General features: G+C 44.4%; 1 protein-coding gene across 3 annotated transcripts in view; it reads right to left on the bottom strand.

Annotated features, from left to right (window-relative positions):
- The window catches only part of ZNF385D (zinc finger protein 385D), a 694,135-nt gene that overhangs the window by 304,363 nt on the left and 372,005 nt on the right, over positions 1-17,767 (bottom strand). For all 3 annotated transcript variants that reach the window (XM_069648866.1, XM_069648865.1, XM_069648868.1), the window contains one exon: positions 13,304-13,414. In XM_069648866.1, the coding sequence (XP_069504967.1) occupies positions 13,304-13,414 (111 nt within the window). The remainder of the gene's footprint in view (positions 1-13,303; positions 13,415-17,767) is intronic.

Genomic DNA, 17,767 nt, shown 5'->3' with positions numbered 1-17,767 from the left:
AAAAGGCGTCTCAATGATATCCTTAAGGTACGAATGGAATCGGGAATTGAATAGTGGGAATTGAATGTATGTATAACATAGTTGTCTGGAAATCATTGCCTATGTTACGGAAGATGTCGCTAAAGGATCAAGCTCTGGTATACCAAATTTTTTCAACGGCAGTCCAAATGCAATATCGTGGTATTCTGCAAAATTGGTGCACCAAATTAAAAATGATCCTTGAATATGCAGATATTAAGTGGGAAACACTAATAGCAACACCCGAAATTGCTAAACAGAAACTAAGAAAATGGAACTGGATACAAAACTTAGAACAAAGAAATCTGTTGTCATCGTCGATTGATTTGGGGCCTCTGACTAACTGTTTAGATCGTCTGCCCAGATATCTTCTAAAATTTCCTTCTAGAAAACATTGTAACCAATTCATGAGACTGCGTTTAAATGCATACAAAACTAAGGAGATCCAATGGAGGCGAAGATTCACCAACATCGATAATAATCTCTGTAGGTTCTGCGAAAAATCAGTTGAATCAGTGAAACATCTGATCACAGAATGTCTTAAATTAATGCAGTCAAGAAATCACCTCCTTGGACCCTTTCCTCCGGTAGATGAAGACATGGACAAATGGTGGTATTGGAATTTGTCTGGAAACAATGTTCCTCTCACATGTGCAGTATATGAGTTTTTGGAAAGTAATCTGAGAGATGAACTATCTTAGGTTGGAAATGTTTTCCCACATTCATTGCCTGTTGATGTCAAGAATGTCCTTGTTCTTCTGTTTGTCCTCTTGTGTTTGTGTGAAAGTTGGAACTGTTTTATTGTAATTGAAGTTTATATATAAACTAATTGTTACAATTAAAATTAAAAAAATAAATTAAAAAAATAAAGAAGGCTTGCAAGGCACCTTGAAGCCAATCCTCTCTTTAAGGCCTGCACCCCCCAAACCCCTAGAAATTCAAGGTTGTCTTCAGCTACCAAACCATTCTTTTCTTTCACAAATATACTGATGAGCAGACCGACAGATGCAAATTCATCTTGGCCTAACATCACACAAGGAACAGTCCAGTCTAAGCTCATGTCCCTTCGAGACGAGAAAACAAGTAACCCCAGACAGGTTTCAAATGTATTTGGTTTCATCAGGACCTGTACCTTAAGTACCTAAGAACAGTGATTCTGAAAAGAGAGGCTGGCTGGTTTTAACCTTGACTTCCACTGAATCCTTTTCAGACATGTTGACTCAAGCATTTCCATCGATCACATCTTGGCTTCCCTGTTAGTCTCCCTAAGTATCGGCCACAAGCCTGTCACTTAGAGAGACTCACACAGCGTGATTCAATGCTTCCAAACAGATACAGTAGAGATGCTAGGTTACAATTTGCCAACTTGTTTCAAAAAAATATATTTTATTGCACTGCAAAGATGAGGGTAACCCTCTTAGGATGGGAAGAGCAAAATGGATGTCATAAAAAAAGAACTGAAGATCTAGTTTAAAATATTTATTTGGTCAACAAGAGTGAAGAAGGCCCCAGTAATGAAGACCTAATGCATATAATAAAAAAAACACAAATATACCCCTTGAAATATTCTACCGCTGTTCAGTGTTAATGTGTGCACTGCATTTCTCGCACCTCCTTAATCAGTCAACTAGTCTGGCAGACACCCAGGCCATGGCCTCTGAGCAGTCTTGAGATGGCTACCTTATCCCGCTTTCAATCTACCTCACTCTGAGATGAGCCCAGTTAAGGGAGACCACCTCACCTCCTGCCATCTCTGGAAGATGCACCTCAGACCTGCAGTGCCGCAGAAGAGTCTAGCAAGGCGGCCCCCCTCCCTTCCCAGGGCTCATCATCACCCGTCTCCAGGTGTAGCATGATGAGCACTGATGAGCTGATCAGCGCAAGAGAACTTGCACCCGCCGCAATCAGCGGTGATTGATGGCTGGGACAAAAAAGCTGATTATCATGACAAGCTTGCCGGTGCGGAGAAAATTGGCTGCACGAGAAAGTAAGCCGCCGTGAGAGACTTTCACGGCTTAGTGGAAACAGGCAAGACGGTGAATGCTAATAGCACGCTACTCGACTCCGCCAAGCGATGGTTATAATTCCTTAAATAACTGGATTAAAAGAGTAAATATCTGTAACACCTGAAATAAGGAAACATGCTTGTTACTGCAATATCCATTTGATAGAAGGAAATTGAAGTATATTGGATCCCAGAAACAGCATATTATTAGTGACAAACATTTGATGACGTCATCGTCGCTAGGGATGTCCCACTGGGGACTTCATGCGTGCAGCTCAAACCCCTGTAATCTGATTCTTTTGTCAAACCGGTAACTCAAGTAAGTGAACACACAAATAGTCAGGAATGCCTTAGTTTGTTGAAAGGATGCCTTGGACGGGAAGCTAGATGTCTTAGTGACAAAGAGGCTTCTGGGATTTCCAAATAATGCGGCTGAACAGAAGTTAGAAACACCAATATCCTTAGACATTGGACCTCTGGGGCAAAGGAACTTGGTAGATGGAAAAGAATCGTGAATACACTTAGTTCACAGGCAAACTCTCCTACTCACACTCTATCTCACTCACACTGTCAATTACATACACACTATCTCACTCAAATAATGTCTTTTCTACGTACACATTAAAGAGCACATGTGAGCACATACACAGTGTTCATGCGTCTGTCTCTCCATCTATCCATCATCCACCTAATATCCATCCACCCATCCATTCATTCATCCATCTATCCACAACCCACCATCCATAAATCTATCCATCATCTACCCTCCATCTATTCTTGTAGCCATCACTGTCTATCCATCCATCAATCCGACCGTCCATCTGTCCGTACATCCATCCATCCATAAATCCATCATTTACAATCTATCCATCATCCACCATCTATCTATCTATCTATCTATCTATCTATCTATCTATCTATCTATCTATCTATCTATCTATCTATCTATCTATCTATCTACCTATCTATCTATCTATCTATCTTTCTATCTATCTATTCATATTTTCTACTATCCATCGCTGTCCACCAAGCCTAATGTCCACCCATCTGTCTAGCTCTCCATCTATCATCCATCCATAAATCTATCCATCTTCCACCATACTCATCTATTCATCTTTCCATCACCATCCATCCAGCCAGCCATAACTCCATCATCTGTCAATCTCTCCATCTATCCATCATCCACCCATCTAACCATCCATAAATCTAGCGTTCAACATCTATCCATCACTCACCACATATGCATCTATCCATAACCCACCATTCATCCATCTCTCCATCTCTCCATCACCCACCACGCATCATCCATCCATCCATCCATCCATCCATCCACCCTTCCTTGACCAGCCAACACAGTGAGAGCAGAGTCTACAAGGCATATGAAGTTGTGCTCTACAGACTCCATAGATTGAACATCTGGCACTGCTGCTAAAGATCCTGCAGTAATGCAGAAACACAATGAGCATGATGTTAACAAACTACATTGAAGGAGAAGAGGAGTCCCAGGGGTTTCATAGTTCCATGTATTCATCATTGAATCTAAAGGCGGCTGTGGGTGAAGGGCAGTATTGGTGGCCCATGTTGCATTCATTACATGAACTTTGGTATCTAGGTATGTAATCTGGCCTCAGAGATTCATCCAGTGGGCAGGGCCATTAGGTGGAGGAGAGGACCTTTGGGTTGTGACCCAGACATTCCGATTGCCATCAGATGTTGTTCCAAAACGTCGGGTCGTCTTCAGCCCGAGATCCAAGGTGACAGACATCAAATGTTGACTTAAAATTTTAAAGAGCATGCAATGTATGTCCAAATGTTTCAGGGAGCCTTCGGGAAGTGATCAAAAGCTTCAAAGAATTGCCGGATGGCAGTCCAAGACTGCAGAGAGACATCTCATGGGGATCCCAGGATTCTGAGAGCCATTACATGGTGACCATTTTCTAGAGAGAGCCATGAGACGGTGGCCCAAAGCTTTAGAAGGCCATTGAATGGTGGCCCAATGATTCACATGTCCATCTCATGGTGATCTGTGTTACCAGTGAGCCATCAGATGGTGCTGTGTGGATTTGGGAAACCATCAGATGGCGACAGAAGTGCAATGACATAATTACACATTGCCAATATGACTGCTTGATGGAGCGCCCAGACCCAGAACACCCATCCACTAATAAGCTGCAGTGTTATTGCCCCTTTCAGACACCCATAAGTCACTGGTGGGGCTATGCTGGATTTCCCTTTGCTACACAGCTTCAGAGACACGGATGGCTAGCAGAAGTATTCATGTGAGCTGCCACCCTGACTCTTCAAAACAACATTTGACTAAATCACACCAGTACCAGAGCAGATCACCCTGACAGTGACAGGTGTCCATTATAAATCATTAGATGAAATACTTCACTAAAATACATGACTGCACTTGTCACTGAATTGCACTCCTTTCGCCATTCCGAGCAGTGGAATTTAACTTTTTCATACCAACCTCCCCCCCCAACTCCTTGAGTAAAAATATGGTTTCTTCCCCCTTCCACCTAGGGATTATCCCCTAGGGGCACAAAGGATGTCCAAGGGGGCCCAGGATCTTTAAAAAAGGGATTAAGGTGATGGCTTTTAATCAAAAATATAAGCAGTAGACAATGTGCTTATATTTTCTATTAAAAAGAGTTATTGTTTTCACTTTTTTAAGAGTCTGGGCCCCTCCCCTGGACATCATTTGGGCCGCTCTTAAGGGGGAAAGTGTGAGAAATCTGACAATCCACACAGGGAGAGTGTGCTCGCCTGGGCTTTTTTGATTTTTTAATAATGAAAATGAATGAAGGGAGACTAACCTCTGGGAAATGTGTGAGGTCATTCCATGCACATTTCATCTGCTTCCTGCACAAAAGGCATAGTCACATGTACTCCGGGAAGACACAGCCTACAGGCGCTGTCTTCTCCTGTTATATTCAGCTGGAATGTGACAGCCCGGGTACATCAAAGCATCTGAAGGAGGGGGAAGGCACACCTTCAAACAGCATGGGTAGCCTAATTTAAATTTCAAAGTCTCCATGGATCTGCATTCTTTTGTCTAATCGGCTGGTGGCAGTGCATACTAACGAGATAATTGAAGCAAGCCTGCTGAGTGGGCTTGGTTGCCGAAGAGACAACAGCAAGGTGGGACTAACACCCCTTTGGTATGCAATGTGTAATCTTGAAGCTAATTCCCATCTCTCTGTATGAAAGGCAGTGAATGGGCTGTCTGGGTCCAGCCGTTACCGCAGGTGACCCTGCAGAGCAGACCCCTTCCAGAGGGGATAAGTACACATTTCAAGGGAACCCTGCACTTCAATCAAGCATCACAGAGGGCTCAGTTACCCAGAGAAACACTTTGTTCTACAACAGACAGGGAGATGGTTGGGACTTGGGTATATGTTGTCACCCCTTTGTCTGTTCTGTAGCAGAGCACTCTGGTCCTGACCTCATGCATAACAGAAGATTGTTTGTGGGGACCTGGGATTGGTTCATTAAGATGGGCTTAGCCTGCACCAATCACTGGGGCCCATTTGGCTTTAAAAGAGGGCTGAACTCCTCACTTAGCAGATCATCTGATGACTTAAGATGAAGTCCTCATTTAGACCTGAGCTGAAGGTGCAGTCTACCTTACATCTTCCCCCAGTGAAGGAAGGGCAGGAGCTCCAAGAGGGAAGCAAGATCCAATCAAAGATTTATATACGGTTACCCAGATACCATGCCTACATACATTAAATATGGAAGCCCTCCTCTGTCGGTGTGTACTCTCGCCCTCGTCCATTACTCACCTCTTGCTCATTTATCGTCCCCCAGGCCTTATAGGCCTTTTTGGGAAAGGCTTTGTCGATCTTATAGCTGATATAAACCCGCATCATACCAATCTTGTGATACTAGGTGATCTTAATCTACACTTTAATTCACCTAGATCGGATGAACTCAATTCATTTTTTGATAGCCTTTCCGACCTCCACCTCTGCCAACTAATTCAAGCCCCCACCCACCTGCACGGATATATCCTTGACCTGGTATTTGCCAAAGATGCCCTGCTTGATCCTGGCCTGATTGAGCCAGTAACCTGGTCAGATCACTACTTGGCTTCATGTTCATTTAGGCTAGCTAGCCCTCTTTGTAAAGTTCTTCCCCCCAAGATGCTACTCCGCTCCTGGCATTCTGTCGATCCCAAGGCACTCAGTGCTTATATAGCCTCTAACTGTGCTTCCCTGAGACCCTTATCGTTAACCACACTCTCTCAGTCATTGGTGTCCGCTGCCAATTGCTATGCCCCATTGAAACTGATTCAAGGCTGCAGGCTACCATCCCAGCCTTGGTTCACCAACCAGCTCAAAAATGACCGTCTTCAACTCAACAAGCTGAACGTAATTGGCGGATCAGTTATGATCCGACACTTAGAGAATCGTTCAAGCTCAGTCTTTCTTTTTATCTAGCTAAGGTTAAGCTAGCTAAATCAACGTTCTTTGCTCAAAGAATTGAAAATGCTCTTCTTAAGCCAAAAGTTTTGTTTTCTATTGTTCATGCACTTGCTTCCTTGGAACCATTGACATCCATGGTTACGCCATCACAAAAGTTGTGCAATGCCCTGGCATCCTTTTTTGCCACTAAAATCGATATGATTCGATCTAACATCGCTAAAACCTCAACGACACTGTCTCCTGGTACCACCCGCCTACCGATTCCCCTGCTAGTTGGTCCACTTTTCCTTTGTTTACTGAGGCAGAAGTCCTCGCAGCCATTTTAAAGATGAAATCTTCCTCCCCCGAGGATGCCATTCCTGCCATTATCATGAAGACAATCGCCCCTGATATCCTAGTTGATATCACTGCGGCTATTAATAATTCCTGCCAATCCGGATTGTTCCCCTCGGAACTGAAATCCGCGATGGTTATTCCACTCCTTAAGAAACCCTCACTTGACCCTACCATCCCTGCTAATTTTTGCCCCTTTCTCTACTTCCGTTCCTGGCTAAACTTTTGGAATCGCTGGTCACACCTCTTCTATCTTCCTTCTTGGAATCTTCTAAGATTTTCAATAACGCCCAGGCAGGTTTAAGGCCAGGTAGAGGGACGGAAAGTGTGCTTGTCTCAGTGCAGGACGATATGTCCAGATTGGCTGATGCAGGTGGAGTGGGGGCCCTGATCCTACTGGATCTATCTGCTGCGTTTGATACGGTGGACCATCTCATCATTCTATCTCGCCTTGCACAGATTGGGATCTCTGGCTCTGTTCTTGCTTGGTTTGCTCCCTTTCTTTCAGACCGCACTCAGACTCTCGCTATGCCTCCCTTCTTTTCTGCCCCTGTGGTGTCCCTCAGGGATCTTCGCTCTCTCCGATTTTGTTCAACATTTATATCTGGGCACTGGTCTGTCTTATTCGTTCCTATGGACTTAATTGTTATTCCCACGCTGATGACACCCAAATCCTGATCCGGCTTGCTCAGGATCAAACTATGGTCTCAGCTTGTCTTCACGACTGCCTTAAAGCAATCAGCGCCTGGATGGACCAAAACTGGCTCAAGCTCAACGGCGATAAAACAGAAGTGATGGTGGTGGGCTGCCCCCCCCAACTCCTCGCTATGGAGACCTGCCTTTTGGCACACATCGCTGGGCCCATTGGCAAGTCCAGTTAATAAAGTGAAGAACTTAGGGGTTATTCTTTCTGCCTCTCTCTCCTTGTCAAATCAGGTTACGGCTGTCTGTCAGTCTGCCCATCACCAGATCAGGGTTTTAAAGAGGTTCCTGCCTATGATTCCGGAAGCCATGCGTCCTCCCGCGGTGGCCACATTGATCCTTTCACGGTTGGACTATTGTAACTCCCTGTATCTATCTCAACCGAGGGGCCTGCTCCAACGGCTCCAACGTACGCAGAACCTGGCAGCCAGATTAGCCACTGGCTCCCCCTATGGTGCCCATATTTCACCGGTGCTTCGCCGACTCCACTGGCTTCCAGTGGTGCAGCGAGTTAAGTTTAAGTCATTATGTATTGTCCATTCTCCCGATACATTCCGGAACGTAATCTGCGCTCTTCGACCACTAACCTCCTAATGGTTCCCAGGTTTAACCGGGAAATACTTGGCGGCAGAGCCTTTTCCATTGCGCGGCCAAGCTTTGGAACACTCGCATTATTACTCAAAGCTACCGCCAACCGTTTGGCTTTCAGGAAAGCTCTGAAAACCACTTTGTTTTAGCTTTCTGATTTTCTATTGATTAGCCTGTAGCTTCCTCACCAGCGCCATGATGCCTCTGGGCAATCGCACGCTCTACAAATTTAGGTAACAGCCCCTAAATATCTCCCAGGGAACAGAGGGAGATACCATACTCAGAGGACCCATCTTGCAGCTCCAGAACTGGTACCCAGCCAGCACACAGCGTTCCAAGCTAGGTTCTGCCAGCACGCTTCCTAAGTGGGATGTGCCAGAGAGTCTCTGGACAAAGGACAAGGCGGTTGACTCTAATCACTCTCTTGAACTTTGGGCCATCTGCCTTGAAAGGATGATACAAGCTCTGTGAAGAAGCTAGGAGGAGTGCCACACAAGCAACTTCCAGCGTCAATCTTTAAAGGGCATTTTTCGAGACAGTCGATTCCTCGAACCACCTCAGGCTGCATCACTGGCTGTTGTCACACCACAGTCACAAGAGCCTTCCGAGCCACCTCGACCAGCATTCCAGATCCACCAACCAGCACAGAGACAATGATTCTTGGCCCTGAGCCATCACGCCGGATAGCCTGCAGACGTCCGTCCAGCCTCGCTTGCCGAACTGCCTGCTGCCTGGTACCCACAGCTGTGTTCAGCCACTTACTCTGTCTCAAGGGATGCAAAGTGCTCTGGGAACGCCTCAATGCTGTCGAGCACCAAGAACTTCTTCAACACCAGGTACATTGTGGTTCTGCCCTGCTGGTCCTTCTCTGAAGGCCCCTAGAGACAGTTACAACCCTTTGTCCCTTTGGTGCTGAAACCAAATAATCTTGAACAATAAGGCAAATTACTTTAGCAACTACCCTCCTGTCCGTATCCAGAGAGCATCCCTTTCCTTCGTGAAAGTGTCTGTCCTCTGTGTTCCTTTACAGGGTGTGTTGTATTTTGCAGTGTGATAGAACTGTCTGTTGTAGTAATAATAAAGTAGATACTTTTATACAACCTTGACTGGACAATCCCTTTTATCATTGGGTAATAATTCTTTTTCCGCTATGTTGCAACTAAACAACGATCCACGACCTTGCAGAGATAAGCCTGCCATTCTGTTCACGTTACCAAAGATTGGACACAGAGGTTTTATAATTCACTTGTATTCCACTCTGTTCGGATCCCTTCTGGTGTACTAATGGTGTGGGGTTGATATTTATCCCTGATATTTATCCCTGGACCACTGGTGCCCAAGAAGTTGATTCGTCACAGCAAGTCCACCACTTTGAAGACCAGTGCTCTACAGAGGCCAATCATGGAATGGGTATACAATCTGTACATCTCTCACACTCACCAGTGCCTTATGTTCAGACTGAAGCACACACTTGACTTCATTTTGCAGGGCTCCCTGCCAGGTGCTTTTTTACAAAAACTCAAATCCCCACAAAAAAAGAAGGAAAAAAAAGAGAGGCATCACTTCTAATATGTTTTCAGAGCTTTTGTCAGCATATGTGTTAATTGGCGGATATGTGCCACCATTATCGGATTTGCAACGTTTCATACAAGGTAAACAAAAAAAACAACACACCACAGAGCTGCTCATGTAACCGGCCTGTTTCCCCAGGTCTGGAGTAGGTGCCGAGTGCCCCCAGTCAGTGATAGAAGTGTACCAAAAAAGTAGTGGAACACTGCTCACGACTGTTCCTGCTCACTTCGACCACTGCTCTCAGCTCCCACTTCACCTGATATCTCCCTATTCACTGATGCCATTTAGCCTGACAGCTTACCCATCTACACAGGTGATGATTTCTCGTTATCCTCCACTCCCACAAGTGTTTTCATACCTTCTAAACCCATCAAGCTCAATGTCCACACAGCTGTGAATGCATGTCATCCAGTAGCTAATTTGATGAGGTATACTAATTCCAGCTTCCCTGCTATAGAGAGGAAGTTGTAAACGTCATCTCTAGTGCCCGCCCCCTCACCTCCGTCATAGTGGAAGAATAGCAGGAAGACGCTGTGTATAAAAAGTAGTGGAACACTGCTCACGACTGTTCCTGCTCACTTCGACCACTGCTCTCAGCTCCCACTTCACCTGATATCTCCCTATTCACTGATGCCATTTAGCCTGACAGCTTACCCATCTACACAGGTGATGATTTTTCTCCACTCCCACAAGTGTTTTCCTACCTTCTAAACCCATCAAGCTCAATGCCCACACAGCTGTGAATGCATGTCATCCAGTAGCTAATTTGATGAGGTATACTAATTCCAGCTTCCATGCTATAGAGAGGAAGTTGTAAACGTCATCTCTAGTGCCCGCCCCCTCACCTCCGTCATACTGGAAGAATACCAGGAAGACGCTGTGTCTGATAGCAGATATCATCCCAATACTACATCAAAGATATGAGGGACGTTATGCACTCAGACAACCGTATCAAATGTACCCTCACACTGACTTAGTGGAAGGATATTTGCATAGACCATTGAACATAGAAGAGCTATAAGTGAAATCAGACAAGAGTAAAGTGATGTTATAAAGAGAAGACAAGAGGACACACTAAAGTGATATGCGGATAGTTAAAGAATGAAGATGTAACTGAAGTAACAAAGTAAACATGTATGTGAATATGAAGAAATCATATACATTGAGAAGGTAAGTGAGAAGAGAATTAGTAGATGTATACATGCAGAATGGCAAGGTAAATGAGATTATATAGAAGCTTGCTGCAGTAGAAAACATAACAAGAGTAAAACAGCCACGATGAAAAGATGGACGTTGACTCTGTATAAATAATAAGTCTTGAAGATAGACCATGGCTACAGAGCTGACAAGTGCTGGAAAAAAGCTTTGTGCAAGGATGAAAGAATATCTGCTCTGCTTTGGACCAAGGATTCCACATGAAGAGGTAACTGCAAGGCACCAGGGGAGTCAAAGAGGAAAAGCTGCATACACACAACGTATTTCTCTTAGATCAAGTAAAGGATTGAACATTTACAAGTGTCAAGTATTGAACAATCAAAGAGTCAGAACGCATATACAAAACGGAGCAACAAAGTCTCCAGAGGCCAATAGGAGTAATAGCACCCAGTATAATTGAATCAAATAGCACTAAATAGAAGGTCAGGATGGACAAAATCGTTGTCTCTTCAAACGTGCTGCAAGACTAGAAAAAAAGGCCTATTCATTAATCTCCAGCTGACGATAACAATGTACCTCTACTATTTTAAAAGTCCCAAGGAAGAGAACAGTCAGCAAGGTCAACTAAAAAGAAGAAGCCTTGGTTCAGGGCCAAACTGCTAAGAGACGTTATGCTAGTTGGCCAAGTGGGCAGTGGTCTGATGCTGTTCCCCGCACATAGGTTTTGTTTTGTTTATGTGTTGCTAACAAGCCGAATGTCCAAGGTTGGGAGAGAAGGCCAACCAATAATGAGAGCCTATGTAGCAATGTACCATACACTGTTGCAGAACCCAATCTACTCAATTCTACTATTCATCTGTATTATACGTATTTAAAGGTAGTTCAAGGTGTGCCTACCAGATAAGGGACAGGCAATTATGTTACTAACACCTAAATGAAGAATAGGGATATATGTTCCCTTAACCACTCCCTCTATCGATAGGTTTTTATTGTTTGCCACGTAGGATGGCGTCATAGCTGACGTACATCGAGGTATAAAGCCTTTGTGTAATTAAAATGTAGTGGAGAGTGATGGAGCTGCAATCTGTCTGTTCACCAGGTTACAGTACTTTACTTGAGCTGATAATAAAGTAGTATTTTGCCCTATTCTTTGAGTCTATCCGGTTATTTGGGTCTGAGATCATTTATTGGTAATTCCGTCTGGCACTTGGAATGCTCCAGGTGCTACTGCACGCAGCTTTACCATGATGTGTTATTTGGTGCGCCTAGAAACATCTCTTATCTGTCAATAGCACCAAGATGTGATGTGATAGGATATTTATAATGTGCTTAATACCCAGAGGTTTCTAAGCGCAGACCCGGGAATCGAACTTGTGGTGTTTCATGTTGTCTTGCTTCCAAGGCGAGCACATTGCCACTGAGCAATCCTTCCGAGATGGCACTATGGGGGGGGGGACATGAGCTCTACAAATACACCTGTGTTATTATGTTATGTTATGAAAGAAATAGGAGCAACACATGCAATTAAGGATATTTATACCCGAATCCCTGTTTTAATTCACCTAAGGGAAAATGCACTCTGATGTCAGATTACCTTTAAAAATACACAACTACTCAGTGAAGTGTTCAGTCTGTGCCCAAGCAGAGGAGAGTCCAACGCCCGGCTTTCTAGACAGACCTGATCTCCACCTGAGCTACAAAGCAATGCAGTAATTAAACTTTGCATTGATTAAAATGTAAGAGGATGCTGTTTAAAAACACATGTTTTTGAATCCATGTCTGCTTTTTATGTTTCTGAAGATGTACGTTTTTATGAGTTGCCTTGTGAATGCCAGCTGCAGCCTGTTACTTTTACATGCACTTCAAAGGCTGGGCAAGGGCTGGTTCTTTTCCTCAAGCCAGTGACCCTAGCGGGAGGCCTGTCTTTGGAAGCACAGGTTCAGGTTCCAGGTCAGCCCCTCTTAAATATAATTCAAGAGGACCATTCACTCGACACACCATCACTGCACTTGAGAAATTACCCAAGAGAGTGGCTCTCTCTGCACTTAGCCCAGTCTCCACCGACTGGGTGCACTTGGACCCCACCTCAGCCCCAGGACTTGTCGCCCCCTCCATGTCCCCCTTCCCGTGAAACTGTGCATGTGCGCGATCCAAATGCACCTTGCTTGAAGATCGTTTTTTTCCTCCTATCCTCACTCCTCAATTGCACTTGGAAAAACTGCAGAATCGTCGTCAGACATATTTGCTGTTGTCTCAACTGTTAAATGTATTATATGCACGTACTCTGCCTGTGCAGACTATTATCGTTTCATGATTGCAAGGGCTCTGAACGACTGTTGTTTTTTCCCCATGCTCCCATCCTCCTTGAGCGCTTTGAAACACTTGCCTTGTGTATAGGCCCTTTATAAATAAACATTACGTTACCATTACCAGTGATCAGGTTCACTCACTCTTGCGATTCCATTGTACGAAGCAAAAGTAAAGAGCAGAAACTTACATCGGAATTGAACCGCAGTTGGCAGACGCTGCAGGAGGCGATTTGCTTTCTCCGGTGGGCGAGGGGGACTCCGAAGGTGTGGTTGATCACAGCTTTCTGGATGGGGTCCATCTGCAAAAGGAATCAAGAGAGCAAGGGGGGTTAGAGTCGCTCGCCCTGGATGAAATATGGCATTTCTAAGCACCCCTCATAACCTAGTCCATCCAATAGAGTGCCTGTGATAAAGGGCTGTTACACATCACTGATGTCATGCACGGTCCTTCTCCCAGAAAACGAGCAAACTCATGACTATGAGTGTCATTGTTTCATTATCTAACTCTGAAATACTGCCATGAACTGGGATCTTAAAAGCGCGCGTGGCCCGGGGAGCGCTTTTTCTCATCAATTGCAGCACACTTAAACCGATAGCCTCCCAGCTGCAGGAGGGCCGCTCAATTATCGCAGAAAATGGGTTTAACTCATCGCCCGAGGACATCCTGAGTTATGGCTGAGGAGCGATGCCCCCTTGGAAACATTACGCCGCTTCCAAGCAGAGCTTGAAGGATGTGGCAGTTCAAATGGTGTCGAGCTAGCTCAGCGAGCTGAGCGCCGGCTTCAGAGATGTCTGCGCTCACCAGTTTGAATGTTGGCGTTGTGAAGGGGGCCCTGCATCCTACTGAGACCAATGTAATGAGGGCTAGTGCTGGTGTTGATGAATGGCATGCATTATGACAGCGCCTAAAAGCAGCAGGAATCTGAAATAGTGCTAGATAAAACGTCTTATTATTACTGAATGGTTATATTCGTGGGTGCAAAGAAACATTACGTATACTCCTCTGCCCCTTCACTCAGTGCAGGCCTTTTGTCAGTGTCTCCTTTATCGAATACAGGCACTAGCAGTTAGTGTTAAGCCTCTACATTTTTTAGACAAATAACCACTTTTTAGGTTCAATAGTTCCAAGAAGAGATGCAGAGGAATTTGTCATCATCGAGAGGCAATCCTTGTTAAACAGACTTGGTCAGCCAAAGATAGCCTTTGCTGAAAGATGTTCGGCAAACACAGTCAGCTTTCTTCCTCTTTGAGGATCATTGGTTCCAGAATGTTGGAAAGAAGTTCGTCTTTCTCCACTAAAGGATTATGGTTGAGTATGGCAATGGCACACCTCTTGCAAACACCGAAAAAAAGGGCAAGGGGGGGGGTTATTAATCGAGAAAGATAACATTGAAGAAGTGTGGCCAGTGGTCCCGGCACCCAAATCGCTGTCAATGCAGTTATCCACTTTTCCCTGACGCACCAATATCTCCCTGCCCTACTAGTGTCTTCCTCCTCCATCTGCTAGACCATTGCCCCGCCAACTGCTCCCTGTGCAACCAGTAACTTTATCCCCTGATAATATTTCCCTGCACTGCCAGTACCTACCTTCTCCACTAAAAGCTCCCTGTTCTACTAGAAACTCCCTCCTCCACTCCCACTCATGTGTGCTGCACTATTATGTGTATAAACTCTCACAAAGCGGGGGTTCTTCCACTATGATTGGATCAATTCTGACATAGCAAAACTGTAGCCTAGCACAGGGGTCCACAACCTTCCCCTATGTAGGTGGTTTGGACTAGGACTCCCATGATTATATCACTTTTGGCTACAATGGTAGGGACCCTGGGAGTTACAGGCCAAAACATCCTGAGAACCACAGATTGCCTACTCAGGGCCTGGTGGTGTATTAGCATAAATGTCACTTTGATTTGTTCCTATGTTTGCCAGCTGTCAGATTGCTGTCAGGTGTTCTATTTCTTTTATTTTCTCCTAGGTGTTTCCAAGCTTGCAGATTGCTTGTAGGTGTGCCCTCGCTTTTATTTGCTCCTAGGTGTTTCCGAGCTTTTAGATTGATGCTAGTTTTCCATTGCTTTAATTTGCTCCTATATGTATGTTTCCCAGCTATTAGATTGCTGCAAGGACGTCCCTTGCCTTTATTTGCTCCTATGGGTTCCTTTGCTTGTATTTCCTCCTGGATGCTTCCCTGCTGTTAGATTATTTCTGTGTGTCCCCTCGCTTTACATTCCTCCTTGATATTTCCCAGCTGGTAGACTGCTGCTATTTGTGCCCTTGCTTTTATTTGCTCCTAGGTGTTTCCGAGCTTTTAGATTGATGCTAGGGTTCCCCTTGCTTTAATTTGCTCCTATCTGTTTCCCAGCTGTTAGATTGCTGCTAGGATGTCTCTTGCCTTTATTTGCTCCTATGGGTTCCTTTGCTTTTATTTCCTCCTAGATGCTGTTAAGCGGCTTCACTTCAACACTACAGCTAAGTCAATGCCTAGTCTGGGATGCTGAGGGAAACCCTTATTGATATATTTTTAGGTCCAGTTCATGTACTCTGGATGACAACCCTTATATAACACCCCTCTCTTAGAATCCCCCTGACCCCACTGAGCCAAGAAGTAGGTCTGTTTTGCAAATTTAAAAGGTTTATTTGAGAAATATAACAATATATATCTATCACACTTTTATAATAAATTAATATTGGATATCACACTTAAAATATGACAGTGATCAACAATGGATAATGTTCTACTGGTAAACTGATTTGGTTACTTAGAAGTAGTATAGAGGATGAGGTAGCTGAAAAGCTTTATGGTTTCAAGGAAATGCAAGGTGGAATAAATGCAGTACATAAAATAAACTGATATGGTTTCACAAGAGATAATATGTTCACTTTTCCCCTGGTGGCAATTCACCCCCCCTATATGCAATGCAAGGAGATGGAAGTAACACACACAGTCTTCAGGAATACAATCAAATACAATACGGAATTCAGTTCCCCCCCAGCAAGCTTAGACAACAAGTATGCTTTTAAAAACACAGGCCCAGAATGCTTTTAAATGTGATGGCAATGGATGGGAAAAGGTGCTAACTGATTTTAATTCCCTCTAGAGATTCAGGGTGAGTGAGAGATGCTTGTTGGTATTAGTTCAGGCTCACTTTAGCAATGCTCTATGAGTTATTACCAGGTTGCAAATGGATTTTAACAAAGGAAAGAATGGAGCTGCTATTTTGACAAGTGGAGAAATTGAGCCAAATCGCAAATCGCGGTAAATTTTGCGAGTGCGTAATCGTTGGAAAGCCTAGAATCACAGCTTTAAAATTAAAATTTCGTTCCTAGCCAAAACGGTTCAAGAGATACGGACGATTTAATAAAGGTAGTTTTTCGGATTTAAAGTAAACTCAAAATGACAGGTGACAGCTTGCAGCTGCAGAATTGACAGGTGACAGTTGTGCAGCTTTAAAAATGACTGATGACACGATTTCTAGGAGGCTGTTCTAATTAGGTCAAAATAGTTTGGATTAGATTATTTTAACTAAGAAATTGGGTTCTGCACAGTTCTGCTAGGTACTCACAATATAAATTTGAACTAGGCCTTGTCACGGATCTGGTCAACACGTCCACCGGCGGTTCTGTCCACTTCCCCCAAGCTCAGCTGGCTCTCACAGACACTTCTCCTCCCACTTCTCCCAAGAGGAAGACACTTTACGGCCCCCCCAATATAACATTTGCCTGAGTCCATTGTTCAGTTTCCTGCATTCCCCAGGTAATTCAATCAGAGAGGTGTCACCTCCTTTTTGTGGGGGCAGCAGAATGCAGCAAGGCCTGGGAACACAGCTGTTGATCCAGTTTCAACTCCTGTCGGGGGTAGTTGTCAGGCAGAATCCAGTTTCATTAAGCCAGGTTTCAGCTAAATGTCACTTTTGTTCCCAGTTTTCTACACTCAAATCAAACTGACAATTTTTACACATGCAGCTAGAGTGCTGATTCTAAATTCAAAACTATGACTATTCAACAGTAACAAACTATGTGACACTCAAAAGTAGGTCCCTCATTTAATTTAAACATTTCGATTTTAGTGGTTTTCAGTTCAGTTTAACTTAAGCTGCTGACCTCCATAGCTCAGCCAGTTTTGTTATGAACATTGTTTTGGGCTCTTTTTCTTTCCAGATTTTGTATGCACACAAAACTTCATTCTGCCAAATGTCTGCTGGTGTTCAGTGAGATTTTTGAATATCCTGCAATGTTTGACATAGGCATTTGTAGCTTGCATTCAGAGAAACCAAGGTGATTTCAAAGGGCTTTTTAAGCTAACAGGCACTGCTGTTTTTCCTTTGGCACCCATTCCACTCATGGCACCCCTGGCCCATCACGCTCGCACTGGTGGGTGGAAGGTTAGGCGACCATTTTGGTGTGCGCACAAACTGCGCGGTTCTCCTGGATTCTGGCGCACATGTGGGCTTTTTGGCCATCTTGGATTTTCTAAGCCCACAGCACCAACTGTTGCAGCTTAATGACTCAAACGTGGGTCAATACACCTGACAATGCTTCCCTGCTGTTAGATTGTTTCTGTGTGTCCCCTCGCTTTACATTCTTCCTTGGTATTTCCCAGCTGGTAGACTGCTGCTAGGTGTGCCCTTGCTTTTATTTGCTCCTAGGTGTTTCTG

This window comes from Ambystoma mexicanum, chromosome 2q (assembly GCF_040938575.1).
Source record: "Ambystoma mexicanum isolate Mex_15411 chromosome 2q, UKY_AmexF1_1, whole genome shotgun sequence".
Classification (NCBI taxonomy): domain Eukaryota; kingdom Metazoa; phylum Chordata; class Amphibia; order Caudata; family Ambystomatidae; genus Ambystoma; species Ambystoma mexicanum.
The sequence above is the reverse complement of the archived record's forward strand: the minus strand, read 5'-3'. Positions and strand labels throughout refer to the sequence as shown.